Source organism: Haliaeetus albicilla, chromosome 9, assembly GCF_947461875.1.
Source record: "Haliaeetus albicilla chromosome 9, bHalAlb1.1, whole genome shotgun sequence".
Classification (NCBI taxonomy): Eukaryota; Metazoa; Chordata; class Aves; order Accipitriformes; family Accipitridae; genus Haliaeetus; species Haliaeetus albicilla.
Window position 1 is genome coordinate 24,335,311 of NC_091491.1, and position 17,915 is coordinate 24,353,225.

At 41.8% G+C, this 17,915-nt stretch overlaps 1 protein-coding gene across 13 annotated transcripts in view; it reads right to left on the reverse strand.

The window, feature by feature from the left end:
- The window catches only part of DOCK10 (dedicator of cytokinesis 10), a 166,363-nt gene that overhangs the window by 124,330 nt on the left and 24,118 nt on the right, over positions 1-17,915 (reverse strand). For 2 of the 13 annotated variants that reach the window (XM_069792130.1, XM_069792129.1), the window contains exon 1: positions 13,049-13,456. The exons of 10 other annotated variants lie outside the window; for them this stretch is intronic. In XM_069792130.1, the coding sequence (XP_069648231.1) occupies positions 13,049-13,213 (165 nt within the window). In that variant the 5' untranslated portion in view covers positions 13,214-13,456. Of the gene's footprint in view, positions 1-13,048; positions 13,457-17,915 lie in introns of those variants that run through there. One more of the 13 variants, XM_069792131.1, reaches the window with a different exon arrangement.

A 17,915-nucleotide genomic window follows, 5' to 3' on the forward strand; every position in this document is an offset into this window, starting at 1 on the left:
TCACCTTTCTAGGCTTTGCTTTTAATTTCTTAATTAAAAACTGCTAATCCTCATTGAGACTTAACAAATGTGCAATCTTCAGCATTACCAAAATAAGAAGGTAAAAAACTCTAGGAAAACACTGAAGTGGCAGTGGTTAGGATCCCAGAGTAAGCCCTACAGTTTGTGAAAGCCTGTGTAAAGTTATTAAAACTAAATATAACCCCAGCCTTGGCAAAAAAGAAATTTAATATAATCTATCGAGTTCTACTCCTTCAGTTATCCCAACCTCAGAGCAAGGAATATCCAGTGGACTGCTGTGGGTCCTGATGCACAGACAAAGGACTGCACACCAGCAGACTCGCAATACAGGCCCACGCACAGGGACCGTAACCTGCAACAAATGCAAAATAATTCATGGGAGCAGAGTCAATCAAGCTGACATACTTGCACATGTAAGAGGCAAAACAATGCCAAGTACAATACTATTTCAGTACCAAACAAAGTACTGAATGTTCACTTGGATGCCACACTAAATTCCAGTTTATGTAAGCATGGTCATACCAGCTAGGATGAAAGTTCATTTAACCCAGACTTTGCACCTGTGAGAATCTACAGATGCTTAGGTAAAAGTTCAGAAAACAGTCAATATAATAGTATTTCTCCTGAACACACTTCCAATTTCCACTCATGCAGGTTCCCAGCCTGAGATGGCATCTGCATATTTAGTAGTTCTCAAAGACTTCTCTGATGAATTTTTCCAGTCATTCTTCAAACCTACACAGACATTATAGATGCTAAACATTTTGTGGCAAGGAAATCCAGTTTTAATATTAATTCAGTGAATATTTTTCTTCCAACCTTGTCCCCCATTAGTTTCATTTGATGATCCCTTACTTCTCTTGTCGAGAGAAGAAACTGCAAGCAAAGTCTACATGTCTCTGAGCATTCCTGATTTTTATGACTTCCATCGTATCCCCTCATAGTTATTTTTCAGGCCAGTCCAGGTCCAGTCTTTGTCTACATACGTAGTCATGGACTAACTTCGCTGATCCTCCTCACTCTTCTCTGTGATTTTCCAGTTCCCATAAGTCTGTTTTGAATTGTACAAGGTATTAAAGCCCTCCCAAGAAGCTGCTATGGAACTCTGCTATCCAAGGACAGATCAAAAAGCAAAATTTATTTATGATTTGTCAGTAAGCTGGAAAGGAGGACCAAAACTATGTCATTCTTAACACACTAAAACTGCTCTAAGATTCCAGGTCCCAGCTTCTGCAAGGCGGAGAGCTGAATCATAGTGATTCCTCTTCCTTTTCCTTCTCCGGATGATTTTTTCAATGAGATGAGTGTAAGCCAGTATTCCTGCCCTCATGTTTCTCCTGTTTCTCCCCACTCCCACATCTTGCTCTTTGTATCCAACATGCAAAGACAAGCCCTTGCACCTTCACTCTTGCTTATCATCAAAACCTAAACTGGCCATTGACAACCTGACTCTGTACCAAGAGGTTTTTTTTTTAATTTGGAAATTCTGGGGTTTTGGTGTTTTGGTTTTTTTTAATTTGGAAATTCTGGAAAGTCCAGAAAATTCCCTTTTACCCTAGAAATAGCTGGAACATCCTGACTCTTATTTCTATTAAGCAACACTTGAGCTGGATACAAAAGAATTGGTCAGGAAATCAGAAACTAAGAGGTTAACTTCTGATTTCCTACAAATACAACACTACAGCCAAGCATAAACAAGTGCCAGAAAAGGATGTGGATGGGAAATAAAGCAGCATTTGCTGCAGTTCCTCCTCACTCAGCTCCTTGTTCTCCCTGAAACACTGCAGACACAGTCTGACTCAAGGAGCAAATCCTTTTGTGAAAATATTTCCAAGAAATACAGTTGTCTTTTGAATGCATTTTACAAAAAGCAATGTTTAGCTACCAATTCAGATTCTTTTTGCAGGCTCACGTAACTTAAAATTGCCTTTGATTTAGTTTAAAAAAGGAAAATTGGCAAACACTTAGTATGCAAAAAAGCTTTTGGCAGCTTAAAAATACTGTGTAAAGAAACTTCTTGGTGGGAGCTCGTACAAACTTTTATGTCAACTTATCTCTCAAACGTTTCATTTGGGCAGGGCCTTTCTAGCGCATTCTTCAAGAACTGGCTTTTTTATATAGTGAAAACATTTTCAAATTACATTAACCAATATTTACAGTTTCAATTAGATTCTGAGAAGCAAGGTAAAAACATATTGGTACAATTCCAGGCTTGGATTCACTTTTAGATGAAAAACTTCCATACATTCTGCTAAAATATTTTGTATTTATACAAGTGTTTGAGGAATGAGCACGCTATCTGTCAGAGCTGCTTGGTTGGAGGGTTTCTGAACAAAAGCAGGTGACGGACGCACAAACACTCCAATCACGAGTCCTTCCCCAACTGATGTCTTTGCTACATTGTCAGCAGAAACATAATCAGGTGCTACAAGGGACAAATTGTCATCACGAAGAATAAGAGGCATCACGAACAACAAAATATATGATATATCTTAAATACTGGAAAATGTATTCATTAGAAGTCTGCATAGAAACAGCAAATGGTTGCTACTGGATATATCAGATTCAAGGTTAGGATTATTTCCCTGTGTCTTCCACGCATATGCTGCTCACATTCATCTGAAGGATGTGTTATGGAGCACATGTCTAACACCTAGGAGCAGACAGCCAACAAGGGACTTGGTTTCTTTCATAACAGGCCAGTTAAAAGGAGACCCAAGCACAAGTTGTAAGGCCCAAGAAACCAGATATTCCTGGCAACAAACAGGCTTTTAGATATCTGCTTAGATCACTACACCTCCTAAAGGGCTGTGCCCTTGCTTAAAACCAAAGAGCTAACGGTGGTCAATAGCTGGAGGAACTCAAGCAGTACAAAAGCCAAAACAGAGTCACAGCCTGAATAAGCAAATTCAGTCACAAGTGCCAGCTGGCAGGTGGAGAGACCAAACAGGCAGCTGGATGCTCTGTGCCTGGTTGCTTTTTCTAGGGAGATGAGAAAAGGCTCCTCAAGCACGTGGGAGAACGGGTTAAAGACAGGGGAAGAGCTAAGGCACTGACAAGACAGAAGTGCAAATCAGCTGTGTGAACACTTTTTATTCTTTACCTTCAAGCCACAAGTATCCAAAAGTGAGAAAAAATAAGCCCAATCCCAAGCTCCATTTCTCCCCAGAACTTGTCCTCCTCTATAAGCCCATTAAGATCAGATGTCCTATAGTGAGAGCTGCAATGCATGTTTGCACATTATTTATTAGTGGCAGAAACATCTCAAAAAGAACTGTGGAGCATCTGGTTCCATGAATCTACATTTCAGTAACTAATCTCTTTACTGTTAAGGCTCACCCTCTGAAAGAGCTAATTTTAGCGCATAAGTCACAACCTGTGGAAAGCATCAAGGTAACACCAAACCATTACTGAAACACCAAAGAAAGTTATGACTTACTGGAGATGTGATGTTCAACTCCCAACATCCTAGTTTCATAGCTAACCACTGTATTAGTATCAATACTAATGAAAAGAAAATGAGCACAGCAGTTGACAGATAAGAAGTGAGGAAAAACAAACACCAAAGGCATGAAGTGTTCAATTCAATTGGTTCCATACACTGTATTCAGAGTGATCCCTGAGGCAGAAGGAAGTCTGACAAACATTACAATGGCTATTTTTCATTGAAAACCACACACACAGAATCCATTATGTTTTAAGCTAACCACAAATTGGGAATAATTATTAACAGACTGCAAGTGTAGAAGTAAGATATTGCACAGAAATTCTTTCTGTTTAGACAGAACGTAACATTTTGTTCTGAAGAGGCACCAAATTAACAGGATGAAAAAAAGTACATTTTTTATAATAAGTATTTATTTACAGAGTTCCCCAAGTTTAAAGTAAGAGTCCTAGCAGAACTGAAATAATTGAGCCCCAGAACAATGAAGGAATCCGTTTCTTTCTGACTGGAAAGACACACATGTATGTACAGCTACCACACCTCAGCATAGGAGATTGTGGTCCACGGTCTGAGCCAGCTTCAGCTGGACTAGACTTGGAGTAGCGCTCCGAGATGATGTCAGACCCTTGCCACCCAAAACATCCTGAAGTATTCATGTGACATGCTTTTTGGTGCTGGATCCTAATCCTTTCTCCACTGTGGCATTCCTCACTCCAATCACTAATTCAGGCTGGAAGGCTTAATTATTCAAGGAAGGGATTCAAAAGCTAAAAGACCAGGAACTGTTCATGTGTTTCCAAGACACTCTATCTTCCTCCATCTTCCTTAGCTCCAAACACTCTGAAGACACTGTGCCTGTTTCTGTATTCCTGAAACAGTACTGCAGTGAACAGGAGCTCAGTTACTTGAATACTTTGGCAGAGGATTCATTTCTTGTTTCACTCACAAAAGCAGAGCTGCCAGTTAGTACTAGCTGACAGAATCAAATACGCTGAAACACAGCTTAGCCTTAGAAATGTGTTTTGCTTTTGCTAACTTTTCTTTGGTTAAGGGAACATCAAAACCATTCACCTGTGTTTGTCTTGTTCCTCTTAAGCTACAGGAGATATCGCAATGTGGAACTAGTCTGTATTCACATACACATTGGCTGTAGTCATCTAATAGTCATCAAGTGGTGATGCCTTTTGTCAAAAGCTTGTATGATTCAGGAAATGTAATCTAGAAATCGGAATCTCTTGAGAGTTTATAGAAATCAGGTGACAACCCCCCTGGGTTGCACAGAAGGCGGCAAGATCACCAGTGCTAGCTGCACTAGGTTTTACAGCACACAGTAGTCACACATCAGTTTACGCTGCAGATGTACTCACAGTATCTACTCCTCAATTTATCTGTTTGCCGCAGCTGATGGTGGACTGGTTCAGCAGCTGCTATTAAGTGAAATGACTCCTGTTGCACTGTGCCATGTTACCCCAGTTTCCTGGCCAGAAGTTGCTGGAGAGGCTATGGAGCAATAAAAATTTTCCACATGCATTAAAATCAAATGATTCTGACAGATGGAAGAGTATGAAGAGTGGAGATAAAAGCTCAGAGATATATCTCTTTGTCTCTCACGAGCAATGAAATTGCATAAGGCTTTTTTCTGAAATGTGCTGAATTGGAATTCTGATTTATTTAAACTGGGTTTAGACCAAGTATGTTAACATTGCTGTTGTAAAGAAGAAACTTCATGGAAGTGAGAAATATCACCAACAGTTTTGTCACACTCCATTCAGATTTCCAGCCCACCCGGGAGGGGAATGGATCGCATTTATCCTGAAGTCAAAGCAGAAGATGGTTTTCCACTTTGGGAAGGAAGGGGTGGAAGAAGGACAACGGAGGAAGGATTAACATCCGTAAGAAGTATACTCATTGTGAAGCAAAAATCGAAGGCTTTTGATAAGAACAAGGAAGGAAGAAAAAGCAGTATCAGAGGATCTTGATGTGTCAACATAGAGCAGTGGTGGCTTGCCCTCAAAAATCAAACCTTACCAAAGTTTAACAGCAGTGTGCCTAATTAATTTCAGATGAGAAGAAACAGTATTTTCCACTTGGATTCTCTCTTTCTCATCACTGAACTCTTCCTCTCTTACACACTATCTTTGCCTTGACAGGTCTCCCTCCCTGCTTTCTCTCTCCCAGAAGCTTTTGCTTTGGCAGTACTTTCGGTTGGCTGGTGTTCTCAGAGGGCCCCGGTTTCTTTATGGCTCCCTTCCCCACTCGGTGTACCTCTTACAGAGCATGGCTGTTTCTAAGCTAAATCGATACCCCCATGTTTATAGCCGAAGGACTGAAATGGACTCTTGACTCAGCTATATGCATTTAAATCCAGATCAGCTCTACTCTGAGGATTCTGTACCTACAACAGCATGAAAAATAAAGCCCCGCCTGGCTCTCAGTGCTGCAGCCAGCAGTGAGTTAATGCTAGTGAGAGGCAAGGACTGAGGACTGGCACCGATACCACTTTCTGAAAGCATGAGTTTAATTTGCTGTTCCTTTGCACACTTCTTGAACCAGCTGCAGCTCACCATCCTCAGCAGAAGAGAACCCGTCTACCAGAGCCTGGGCCAAGGATAGCGCGTACACATGAAGACAACGAGCACTGCTGCCACCACACTGCCGCTCACTCTCCCAGCCTGAGAGTCTCAGCCGCCGTGTGCAGTGCAGGTCGGCGGTGCTCCAGCGGCAGATGCCTGCAGGCACACTCTCACTGGTATTGCGGTGCAAACACCTGAGCCGTGCTGGGAGCATGCATGAAGCATCACGGGTGGATTTCTGCATCCTCGTGGCTCGTATGTACTGCATGCACTGCCCCAACCCACCTCCTGTGAGCTGTGGACAGTGATACTGCTAATGAAGATGTGCTCCTGTAATGGAGCTTGAGCAGCGCGGGATGACACTGCTTCTCAGCCAAGATACGGTAGCAGGGAGTATCACTGCTTACAGTCCATTTCTGTAGCTATTAACCGTCAGTCTAACTCACCCATACAGCCTGATCAGTATAGTGCCAGGAGCAGTCACACATCCCATGCCAAAACCTCACTTTGCGAGGCAAAAGACCAAATTATTTGAACTGAGTTATGAGTCTGGAACTACTTGCGCAGCCCAAGATGCACATAAAAAACAGAGAACGTCTCCGAAAACAGACCTAGAGGCTGTTGGTCACAAATACATACATACATATATATATATATTAAAATGTTTCATATTTCTGTCCAACATTACACTCTCTACTGACAGCCTGAAACAAAATACCTCTACTAAATTCTGTGCTTCTGAATAAGAAATAAATTTCAAAGCATTTTCTTGAAGTTTCCAGAACTTCAAAGATATTAATAATAGATAATAATATATAATATATATAAAATATATATTATAGCTTAGCATTTGGCATTGAAATCTATGTTCATCTCTTTACTATTACCCAGAGTTTATCTTTTCCTTATAATTTATTCAAGTATTTAATATCGTGATAAACAGAGGAAAGCAGACAAACATAAATGCAAGATAAGCACTTATAGCCAATTTGGTGTGCGAGGGTATCACACTATGTAAATAGCTTAAGGTTCCTACAACCATAGCTCACCCAATTTCAAAATCCCAGAGCAGTCAGATCATTGGGATTTTTTTTTTTTTAACTCTCCTACCTTTCTCTGTATGATTGGAATACTTGGACAAAAAAGAAAAAAAAAAAGCATGAAGGAAAGTCCAAAGAGCAAAACAATCAAGGGAAACATGGAAAGCTAGCATTTGCTACAGCCCATCAGAGCTAGAGCCAAGCAGAACGGCAGACAGAGCATCACAGACAAAACCTGCAATAAATCAAGCATGTGTGTGCATAGATTTGTTTATAAATATGCTTATTATGCAGAGCAGCGTGGCTGCAGATGGCCAAAGCCCCCAAAACCTGAAGTGGGTTTTTTTGGGGGTTGGGGGGGGTTTTTTGTGTTTGTTTCTCTCTTTGCCTTCTTGGCTTTAATCAAGTTACTTTGCCTTTCTATAGGTCAATTTTCTTCCCTCCCAAGAAGCATTTTGAACATGCATCTTAAATTGTGATTTTTGTCAAATGCATAAAACCACAAAGCCTTCCCAAAGCACTCCCAAGGACTGCTACTTACAGAGACTTTTTTATGTCCCTTTAACTTATACCCTACTCTTTCAGGTATGCTTTGCTTACAAATAAATAGCTTGCTTCTTTTTTAAAAAAAAAAAGTAAATAGAAAATTCCTCTTATATAGGAGGATGTTTTCATCACTTTGAGTCCACACTCTTCATAAGCTGTCATAAGAACTTGGTTACCAGATTCTTCATAATTTCATTCCATGTGCTGTCATACTACACATGTTGCTGCAACACTAGTAAGAAGTGAAAGCAATATAAAATGTTGTGGTTCAGAGTACTAATGTCCGATGGAGAAGATTTGTTCAGTGGAAAAAGGCTGTTTTTAATGTCACCTCTTTTTCAACCACATGCATACTTCAAATGTTACTGCAACACTCTGAAGTATGAAACAGAGCCACATCTTGGGCTCATTCACCTCTGTACTTAAGAAAATATACCCAGAGCCATAGCTGCTGCCTAAACTGGTAAAAGCCAAAACCAAACCAAACATCTTTCAGCACAGAAGAACAAACACTGCTCTGAAGAAGAGATGGACATCGTCCCTCCTACGCTGCTCTGCTGATGACGGTGCTGAGCAGTTACCAGCAGGCCTGTTCAGCGTTAGGCACAAGAAAAACGCCACAAAGGTAACAAAACCAGTTGCAAAAATGGCTCTGAAGTAGAAGCATTTTGTGCATCACTTACTACTTTTCCTCTTTACACTCTGCTATTATTCGTTTATTCAAACATAGGCCTGTTTCTGTTCCTGCTGAGGTCAAGTGCCAAAGTGGAAGTTTATTAAGGTCAAAGCAAGCTACATATGTTTATTGTTGCTTAAAAATGTATTACACATTGAAGCTTCTGACTTGAGCTAAAAGATATGAATATTTTGAATATTTCTTTTGAACTTTAGAGCCTTGGGTAGTCTGGCTTTCCAAAGACAATCCCTCCTCCAAGATGTTGGAGAAAGAGAACACCCTTCTCTTCCCAGAACTGAGGCTCATGCTGACCTCTAAAAGTTGCTGCTAGTCCTCCCCATTTGGGCACACGCAGACACATTCCCACCTACAAAACCAGTAAGTCATGAGTCAAAGATCTTGAAGTTCTTAGAGCTGCCATCTATTGATAGCACTTAGTATGAATGTGGCATAAATTTTCAGTAGGTAAATGCATACAAAGGAGGAAGTGAGTACACTGAATTATTTAAACTAGAAACATAAAATTAACACAGATTATGCAACAAAACTTAAGGAACACAATTCTGGAGGTAAACTTTAGTATTAGATGAAGAATTCTCAAAGCCATGCTTTTATTGTTTCTATGGCTTTTAGAAGACTAAAATTCCATTTACAAACTAAGTGACCTGAGAAACATCTCGGGCAGCACCCCAGCCCCACCTGTATGCCAGAGCACAGCTGCCATCCTGCACCTGTGCAGCAGGGGAGGTTCTCTTACTTCTTCTGTTACTGGAAAGAGTAGATAAAATCTCTGCAAGCTGTCTCTTTTCAGAGATGAAAAACTGAATAAAGAGAGTAATATTGTCACCTTGCTATTGCTGTCTTCAAGCTAACAGGTCATTTTACTCAAAATGCAAAACATTGTACCACATTTTTGTGTTGCTGGTTACCAAGGAGTGTGTGTGTGGACAGAAGGATGCTATCCTCAAATATCATGCTTTGCTCTTATCTTCCACACAAATCTCAGCTGCCACAGTTCATGATAAGTCACATGAAAAAACCAAATAATGACCTACTAGACAAAGCTCAACTTCTTTTCAGGTCACAAGTTCCAAACACAAAGCATAATCCTAAACATTAGTGCCCCCACTCCAAGCACCAAACAGTTCCACATAGCCCCATGTACTAAATTTTCTTCCTTCAGGCATCTTCCTCTTCTCCTTTTTCTTGCAGAAACAGCACTCTACATAGGCTTTTTAATATCTCAAACCTCACTATTTCATGGACTTATTTTGAAAACCAGCTCTTACAGACATATGTTAAAGGTACAGAAAACAACAAGATGGTCTATTAAATAGAGTCACTGAACACATTGATCCAACTTGTACATCTAGTTAGAGCTTGTTTGCATACTTATTTTGCATGTCTCTGGCAACTCCCAGCAGCGTGTCCAAGAGAAGATGACACACAATAGTCATTGACAAAGAATTTCCAGTTTTGTCTTTCTGGCATCTCTCCCTGCTCTGTGGATCCAGCCAAGATCTAAAACTGATCATTAATCTGCCTTGCCCAAAGATAAAACCAGATTTCTAAACTAACAAACTGAAGAGGAACAAAAATTCTGTTAATAAAGACATCAATCTTCACTTTCTGCAAGGACTAGAATGCTAGAAATACCTGCTGTGATGCCTAAAGGTTTCATACAATGATTAGTAGGTGGCCATTAAGCAATAGCTGGAGGTTGTACTTGGGCCTTCAGAGCGCATCCACAGCATGTCCTGCTTGGAGTGCCACTGACAAGGGCACAATTCCTAGAAGAGTATTGTATAAGGATGTTCCTCTTCAGGGATTAACAGAGGAAAACGGGGCAGATATATAGAACTGTATACTTACTGGAAGTATTTTAAGGTAGACTGCTGTTCTCTCTGCCTCAGGATTGCTTTCTGTACCAAAGCAACATTGAGATTTTATTTTTGCTTCACACAGAACAGGCAAACTTGCAAGAACATGCAGCAGAGCCTGGGGACTTAAGCCATTCAAAAAGAAAGGATAGTTTATCTCCCCAATCAATACCAAATACTAACACTCTCAGTAGGGAGCATATAGCCAGTGGCACACAAGCTACAAAGAGGAGAACCATTTCATCTGAAGGCATGAAAAGATAAAATGCCAGATCTTCAGCCGACAGGAGCCCACAGCCTCTGGTGATCACACCCAGGCATGTCAGTATATTTCAGATATTCTGCATATTGGGATTTCCTCACCTCTCTTCTTTGGGCACCCCAATCACTCACTGCCCTCGGGCATAAAAAACCTCAGTAATCTCTTTGGGATCAGTTTAGCTCCTGGCATCTGCACAATGTGCATAACGACATTGTGAACTAAACACTCTTTTGCTTGTCTACATAATTGTCTCCACTGTATTATCCAGACATAACCTTCAATGATCTACAACAGACCAAGGGGAAAAAACATAATCTGTTAGGACCATAACACATGTTTTATGAAGGTCCAGCAGCCTCCAGCCCCTCTTTATCATGCTGCTCTTTCAAGTCACATGAATTCTGGTGGAAACAGGACCATCCATTTCTGCTGCGGAAGTGCTCTGAAGCAGCGCTTTCTTCTCAGCTCACCAGGTCTCCACATCACTACTAGCCTAACGGTAAAGCTCAATGGCAAATTATTTGAGATAGTTACATTAACTGCTTCTAAATAAAAATGCACAGTAATACACATCCAGAAGAGGAAGAAAGATGTGCGAGGAAAGACCATTTTCCCAAGTCATCCCCTGCCCAGCAGCTTTCCTCCGAAGCACCTGCCTGCACCCACAGCAGCCTCATGACGGGGCTGAGCCACTCATCCTCCCCTGCTCAAAGGGGCGAAAAGGATCCCACAGATCTCCTAGGGAAGGGCAGCCTTTTGACAGGACAAACACCAGTGCATTAACTGGTACTGTAAAGAACATAAAGCCCCCATTACTACGATGGGCGGATGTGTTCGAGACCAGCAGGGGATCTCTGAAAGCCCGCATCCAGCAGCGGGTGACAGACCATCTGGCTCGGACCAGTGTGCCTCTCCTTTGGGAAATTCCCCAGCCCTGCAGGGCGGTGGACAGCTTCCACAGCTCCCTCCACACTGTGGTAAAGCCTCACTTCTTTGAGAGCCCAGGGACCTTTGCTGCAGCTCTTGAAGCCCCACTCTCCCAGGATTTACCGCACGAGGAACTGCAACTCAAGCTGCTGCTAACTGCATCTGTATGGGGAGGTTGGTACATTGTTTGCTGCCACGACACCCAAGACTACGCTTTTCTTCCAACGACTGAAGCAAGTTGCACAGATGATCCATACTTGGACATGCTGCAATTTCTTCCAGACCCTTCTCACTTCATTATGCTTGAAATTACTATCAGGAAGGAGACAGTTATTCGTTTAAATACTGTTGAGGTTGTTTATTTAACCATTAAGTGGAAAAGAAGTTTGTTCTATAGATACTGGATTTTAAAGCAAAAGAAGTCTAAACATCAGCTTCGCGATGATGAAATCCATCCCCTTCCTGCTTATGACCATTAGCCTCCCCCATGCACTGGATAATACCCTCACCTGATAAATAAAAGCACTGCTTGGATTGGGTCCTTGCTACTATAGTTGCCATGACTGCACTACACACCTCTCTAAGGGCAGCAATGCTCTCTTAAAACCACTGCTAGAACTCATGACAGCTATTAAATTCTCTAATGTTACCATCACCCACTTATAACTAAGTTAACGCCCTGTGTGACACAGAGAGGTATCAGGGGGATGCACTTTGGACTTCATCATAACATACCTTACATTAAAAAAAACCAACTCTACCACTCAAATATTATACATGTGTGCCATGACAAACTGGCAAAAATACTATTTGCAGTGTCTTGGTAATATTTTTACCAAGCTAGAGCCACATAGTACCAAATCTTTGCCACCTCAGCCCCAAACCACTCAGGGTTCTAGAAATGCTCACCATACATGTATTTGGCAAGGAAGAACAGTAACTAAGTAATAAGCGTATTCCTCATTCTGAAACAGTGATTTATAATGAGGAACAACCCTGTCACTTATTCCTAATAAACCTATAGTGCTTATTATATTCCCACCACAAAATAAAAATGATCCAATTTAATTCAGAAAGAAAATGACTCTCAGAGACCGAGAGCCTTTCAAGCCTCCCGTCCTTAAAGAACAGAGGCAACTCACTAAGCCAGAAAGCGGTGATCCAGCAAACATTTTACTGCTGCGAACTGTTTGCAGCAAAGATATATGGGAGTTTATTTGCATATAACTTGATATAAATGCCAACTGCATCCTGGGTGAAAGTAAAGTTTTTTTGTTTTGTTTGGCCTTTGGGTTTGTTTTTGTTATTATGATGAACAGACTCAGTAAATATTTCCTAAGCTGTCTGCTGTTTGGAATTCCAAGTCTGAAATAAAACATAACCACACTACCGGCTCCAGTGCTGCCTATCTCGCAAATAGCGACAAAACCTCCCAACAATTAAATAACAGAACATTTACTTTACAGAGAGCTTATGTGTAGCTCTCAGCTTCACCCGTAAAGTAACGTTTCAGCTCTGTTTGACAACAGAGACAGCACATCTACCAGCAAACTAATCTACAGCGACAAATAGCCTGTCAATGCTCTTTCTCTCCAAATACATAAAGGAAATAAATAATCACGTAACATCTGTAATAATAATTCTGTCACCTCTCTCTGGCAATTAAAGTATACCATACCATTATGATGAGAGTCCTGGGTCTGCTCATTTCATCATCACTATCCAGCGGCAGAATTTCATGTGACAACTCCTCTCGTCGTCGTCGCCTGCAGATATGTGGACAGTTCCTCTGTACCACAGAACGAAAGGCTTGGAGCAGAACAATGCTGGCAGCACAACCCATATCTGCATCCTGAAGCCTACAAAATAACTTCTATGTTTATGCTGTGTTTGAAAAACAGTGGCTCCTTGTCACTGAAAACAGCCTACAGTGCAGCTGCAGCCAGCTCGCTCTCCAATCGCTTCCTTGAGCTCTGATCATCTGATCACAACCAAATAGCTTGGATGCAGATAGAGGAAAGATTTCATCCACTGAAACTGAAACACACGCAATGTTACGATGCTTTTTTCTCTCTCCCTCCCTCTGTGCTTCTGAATTCACATGAGAAAATGTGCTCCCTCTCTTGTACAATCAGCCGCCTCCACTGATTCCGGTTTCATGGAACTGAAAGTATTAAAATTCCTAGTTCAAAAGAGCCAGCTGTTCATTAACACACACACACACACACAGAGGCATCCACAACAACTGGCCGGATCAGCTTAAATACCTTTTTAAAAAAGTCATATGTAGCAAAATAACAAACATCTGGAAAGTTATTAGCTCTCATTATCAGCACTGCTGTTTTTAAAATGCTTTGCCTTAGGGCGTTTTGCCACAAAAAAAGAGAGACATTTAAGCTCACTGAGCGGTTTGGGCTGTAATCGTTTCACTTCTTGCAATTTTCTGAAGCACAGCAAGCTCATTTGAGTCGTAAATGTAACAAGTGGTAAAAAAAAAAAAAAAAAAAAAGCAGAAATCTGGACTGCTTCATCCAGCTCATGCTAAAATAGCCATGGCTCAATGAGAAACAGCAGTGTGCAGCTCTGAAATGCCTTTCAATAGTGTAGTTGTTGTGTGCTCCCACACATGCGTGCCTTCTGCAGAGTAATACATTTTTACATCTACATAGGAGGCTTGTGTTGAGAAGGGTCTCTGCTGACAGGGTCTCACACTGAACCAAACACCGATGACCTTCCAAGAAGGGTAAGAGGAAAGCATTTTAGTGTTTTATCAGTCAGGATCCAGGCAGGGAGAAGCAGCTGCTGGCAGTCAGCAGTAACAACTTGCCTTTCTGGCTCCTGCCTGACAAGTCATTCAAAAAGCAAGCAGGGATGCTTAGCAATCACATGACTGACCTGGGAACACAGCAAGCATTAATGGTAGAGAGTGTAAGATAATAGCACTTGAGAGGAAGTTAGCACTAAAAATATCTACAGAAAATGGATTTCTCCTACACATTAGGAAAACTAAGGATTTCCAACAGGGTTTCCAGAGAAGCTGCTTTTAAGTTAATATATATTAACTTTATTATACGTACACCCAAACCCGTATTTACCTCGCATCAAAAGGCTTTGATTTCTAACGAAGGCCATGAAAATTTTGTCATCAATTCCCATGGGGGCATAAACAACCTTTTAATGTCTGTTAATGAGATCTTCGTAAATAACACTCCTCCTCAAAATCTCAGTCAGGAATTGCACTGAAAACATTCTGCGGAAATACTTTCTTCTGGGCTTGATTAGGGTTTAATTGCTCAGCGATCTGGCAAAAGACAGCCTCATTTTAATTAAAGCATTTGCCAGAAAAGCTAAATCCTTCAAATTTGTTCTTTAAAAGCAACAAACTCATTGCCATTGTTTCTTTAGAGTAAGCTGCTTAGAGTACATACAGAAAATAGTTAGCAGCCCTGGCAGGCACTGCACAAACTCACCCACAGCTCTGCCAATGCACCTACCTGGCTCTTCCCCCTTGGATCTCGCTGGGCGCAGACTTCACACGCTTACGTGCTGTGCCTGCCTATACACTGGCACACCCTATAGAGGGGGCCTCACATCATGCTTATTAGTTCGACTTTTCTAGTGCAATTACAAGAGCACAGTGGCACAGCTGGCTAATTTCTACACCAAATCAGCAATCCTGCCTGCTGTTGCTGCTATTGTTTACATTTTCATCAGTCCCTTGCCTACTCCAGAACTGCGACTGACACCTTGGCCACACAAAAGATGCGCTGGGCAGCTGGGAGACCTGCATTCCTACTTTTAATTCCAGCAGCAGCAGCATGGGCCTGGATAACGTCTGTTGCTGGCTATTACAGCAACTGCTCTGCTACCTTGGGGGCTGCTGACACATATCCTGTCTGTCTGTACAGCATCTTCTTTTGCTCACCAGTGTTCAGCTGGGAGAGCTGGCAGGGATTTTTTATGAAATTTGGTTTCCATAGCACAGCCCAACACTGTCGTGCACGCATACATGGAATAGCGCCCGAGGGCTTGACCCAAGGCTTTGCTTCACTCTCAGTGAAGAATCCCATTCATTTCAGTAGTCTTTGCATCAAACTATTCTCTGCCAGTGGCCCAAGTGACTTCATACAATTATTTGTGGATTAAGCCATTATTAGATACAAGTAGGAATGACATAATCTTGGCATTTCATCTCTTAGGAGAGAAAAATGACACTTAGTCCGAAAACAAGTAAACTAACAAGCCAAAGCCAGCTAAAAGTAGCCTCCAGAGCTTGATCAAAATTCAAGAACTGAAAAAACAGCTAATGCACAGGGGAAAAGAAACCACTAAAGAGCTAAAAACCCCCTTCTGTTTTAAGGAAATCTCACAGAAGCATGAGCTATCGTTGGAAAGGAAAACTCCCAGCCCATTAAAAATGCCTGGACACACACACAGTATTAACAGCTTTGTTCTTCAAATGTAGGGATCTCATTAGCATATATTATGCTTATACACCAACTATCAACAGCGTTAGTTACTCTTACAGTGAAGCATCAAGCGCTATTTTGTGTTAATTAGCACTTTAGTCCAGAAGCTGAATCCAGTGAAATCCCCTGGGAAGCAAAATACTCCTTTGTGCAAGCAACTCCTTAATTCCCCATTAGGAAGACTTCGGCAACAAAGCTGGGCTAAGGAATATCCATGGTGGAAGCCACCTGCTGCCCACTCTCACTCCATTCTTAACCACCACTCATTTCAGCTATGCTAAGTAGCCATGTAACATCAGCATGATGGTTTACAGGAACAGGCTGGGAAGCAGACCACTAAAGGGACCCCAATGAAAAAAAGAAGAAAAGAATTGAAGAGGCAAAATGGTTGTTTTAACCCAGATTACCTCAGCGACCCAGTCCTTGGCAACTCCAAGGGCTGGGTCTATGCAGCAGCAAAGTTGTACAAGAGCAGAAGTGGGTCACACTTGCCATGTCTTATGAAGTCCGTGATTAGAAAGCAGACTTCAAAGGCATCTGGATCCTCAAGCTAACAGCTATCCGTCATCCAGCCTCAGCTTCCACACAAAAGAGATGCCAGCTCTGCAAATGGGCAGTCAGGGCCTGAAGAGGTAAACTGTCTGTGGCAGGAGGTCTGCAGCAGAGAGTAAACCCCTCATCTTCCAAGCACTGGGTTATTTCTCTTCCACGATATTCCTGCATTTCCGTTTCTGCAGGCTGCAAGACTTTCTAAAGATGCTACCAAACATTTTCTAACACTCCTATTTCATACCTCTTTAGCACACCACATTAAAAGCTTGTTTCCTTCCCACAGCTTTCTTTATTCCATTAATTTTCCTTTCTCTTTGTGTCATTTGAATAAACAGGATATAACCTATTGGTATGCTGGTCTTCAGCTGAGGGCTTTAAACAGGAAGATAGAAAGGCAGCTCTCAGAGTAGATCCTTTAGTGAGAGGATGACTTTCCGAAGGAAACACTGATCCTTCCTTCCGGTGCCAGAGGAGGCTGCATTCTCCTCAGGCAAGGAAGATGGCTGCAGGTTAGAAGAATCCTTTGCCCACACCTGCTCAGCTGTCAAGACGGCATGTTCCATTTTGGTTTTTTATTCTCCAGAAAACAAGACCTCCTCTCCAAGATGTGTTTGCATGACGTGCGCTGAGAAGTTATGCAGAAACTCTTGAAGTGTGATCATCCTAAAGCAACAATGACAGGTGACTGCAGGAGCCACCCACAAAAACAGGAACACTCCTGGAACTGCTCACGACAGTCTGCTCAGCCTGGCCCACAAAAGCTTCAAGCCATTAACAGGAACTAAAGACAGCCTAACAGTACAAATAACAAGAACAGCATTGTTACAGATGATAATGCTCATGCCACCATTATGACTTATCAAAGGATGCCCGAGTGTCCAGCTGAGCAAGGTACTCACCAGCGTAAAGCAAGTTTATACAAAGCTACTCTCACAGACAGCAATTTGTTGACACTCTGAAGCCAACTTGCAGGACCATTTACCTAAACTCAAAGTGGTTAATAAACTGGCAAAACAATGTCCATTCACTGAAAATCCTTCATCAGAGATAGCGCAAAAAATTGCCAGGTGAGCTATTTACCTCGCACAGCTCAATCAGAGATAGCTTGGGATGGTTCTAGTCCAGGTGATGTACTGGTACACATACACAGCACTCGGCTAAGCCCATCTGAGCATGTCTGGAGTCAGACCCACCTGCAAGCCCTCACCATTTTAAAGCATGAATTGTTCTCTTGGGAAGACTAGAGCGAGTCTTTCAGTTTTTCAAGGCTATCCTACATGAGTTACTATTCCACATACATCATCCTGGCGCAGATGATAAGCAGCGCCCAACAACACATAAGTAATGTGGCCAGTGGCTGTCACTCACAGCTCCTCACATAGACCCACAGTTACAGTAAAATTTCTGTTAAGGTCTAGCCTATACAAGTAGCAGGCAAGCATTTCAAGCAAGATACAACCACAAAATTACAGTGTCTATCTTGGTGCAGATGAGGATCACTCACATTTTGATGAGCTACTGTGT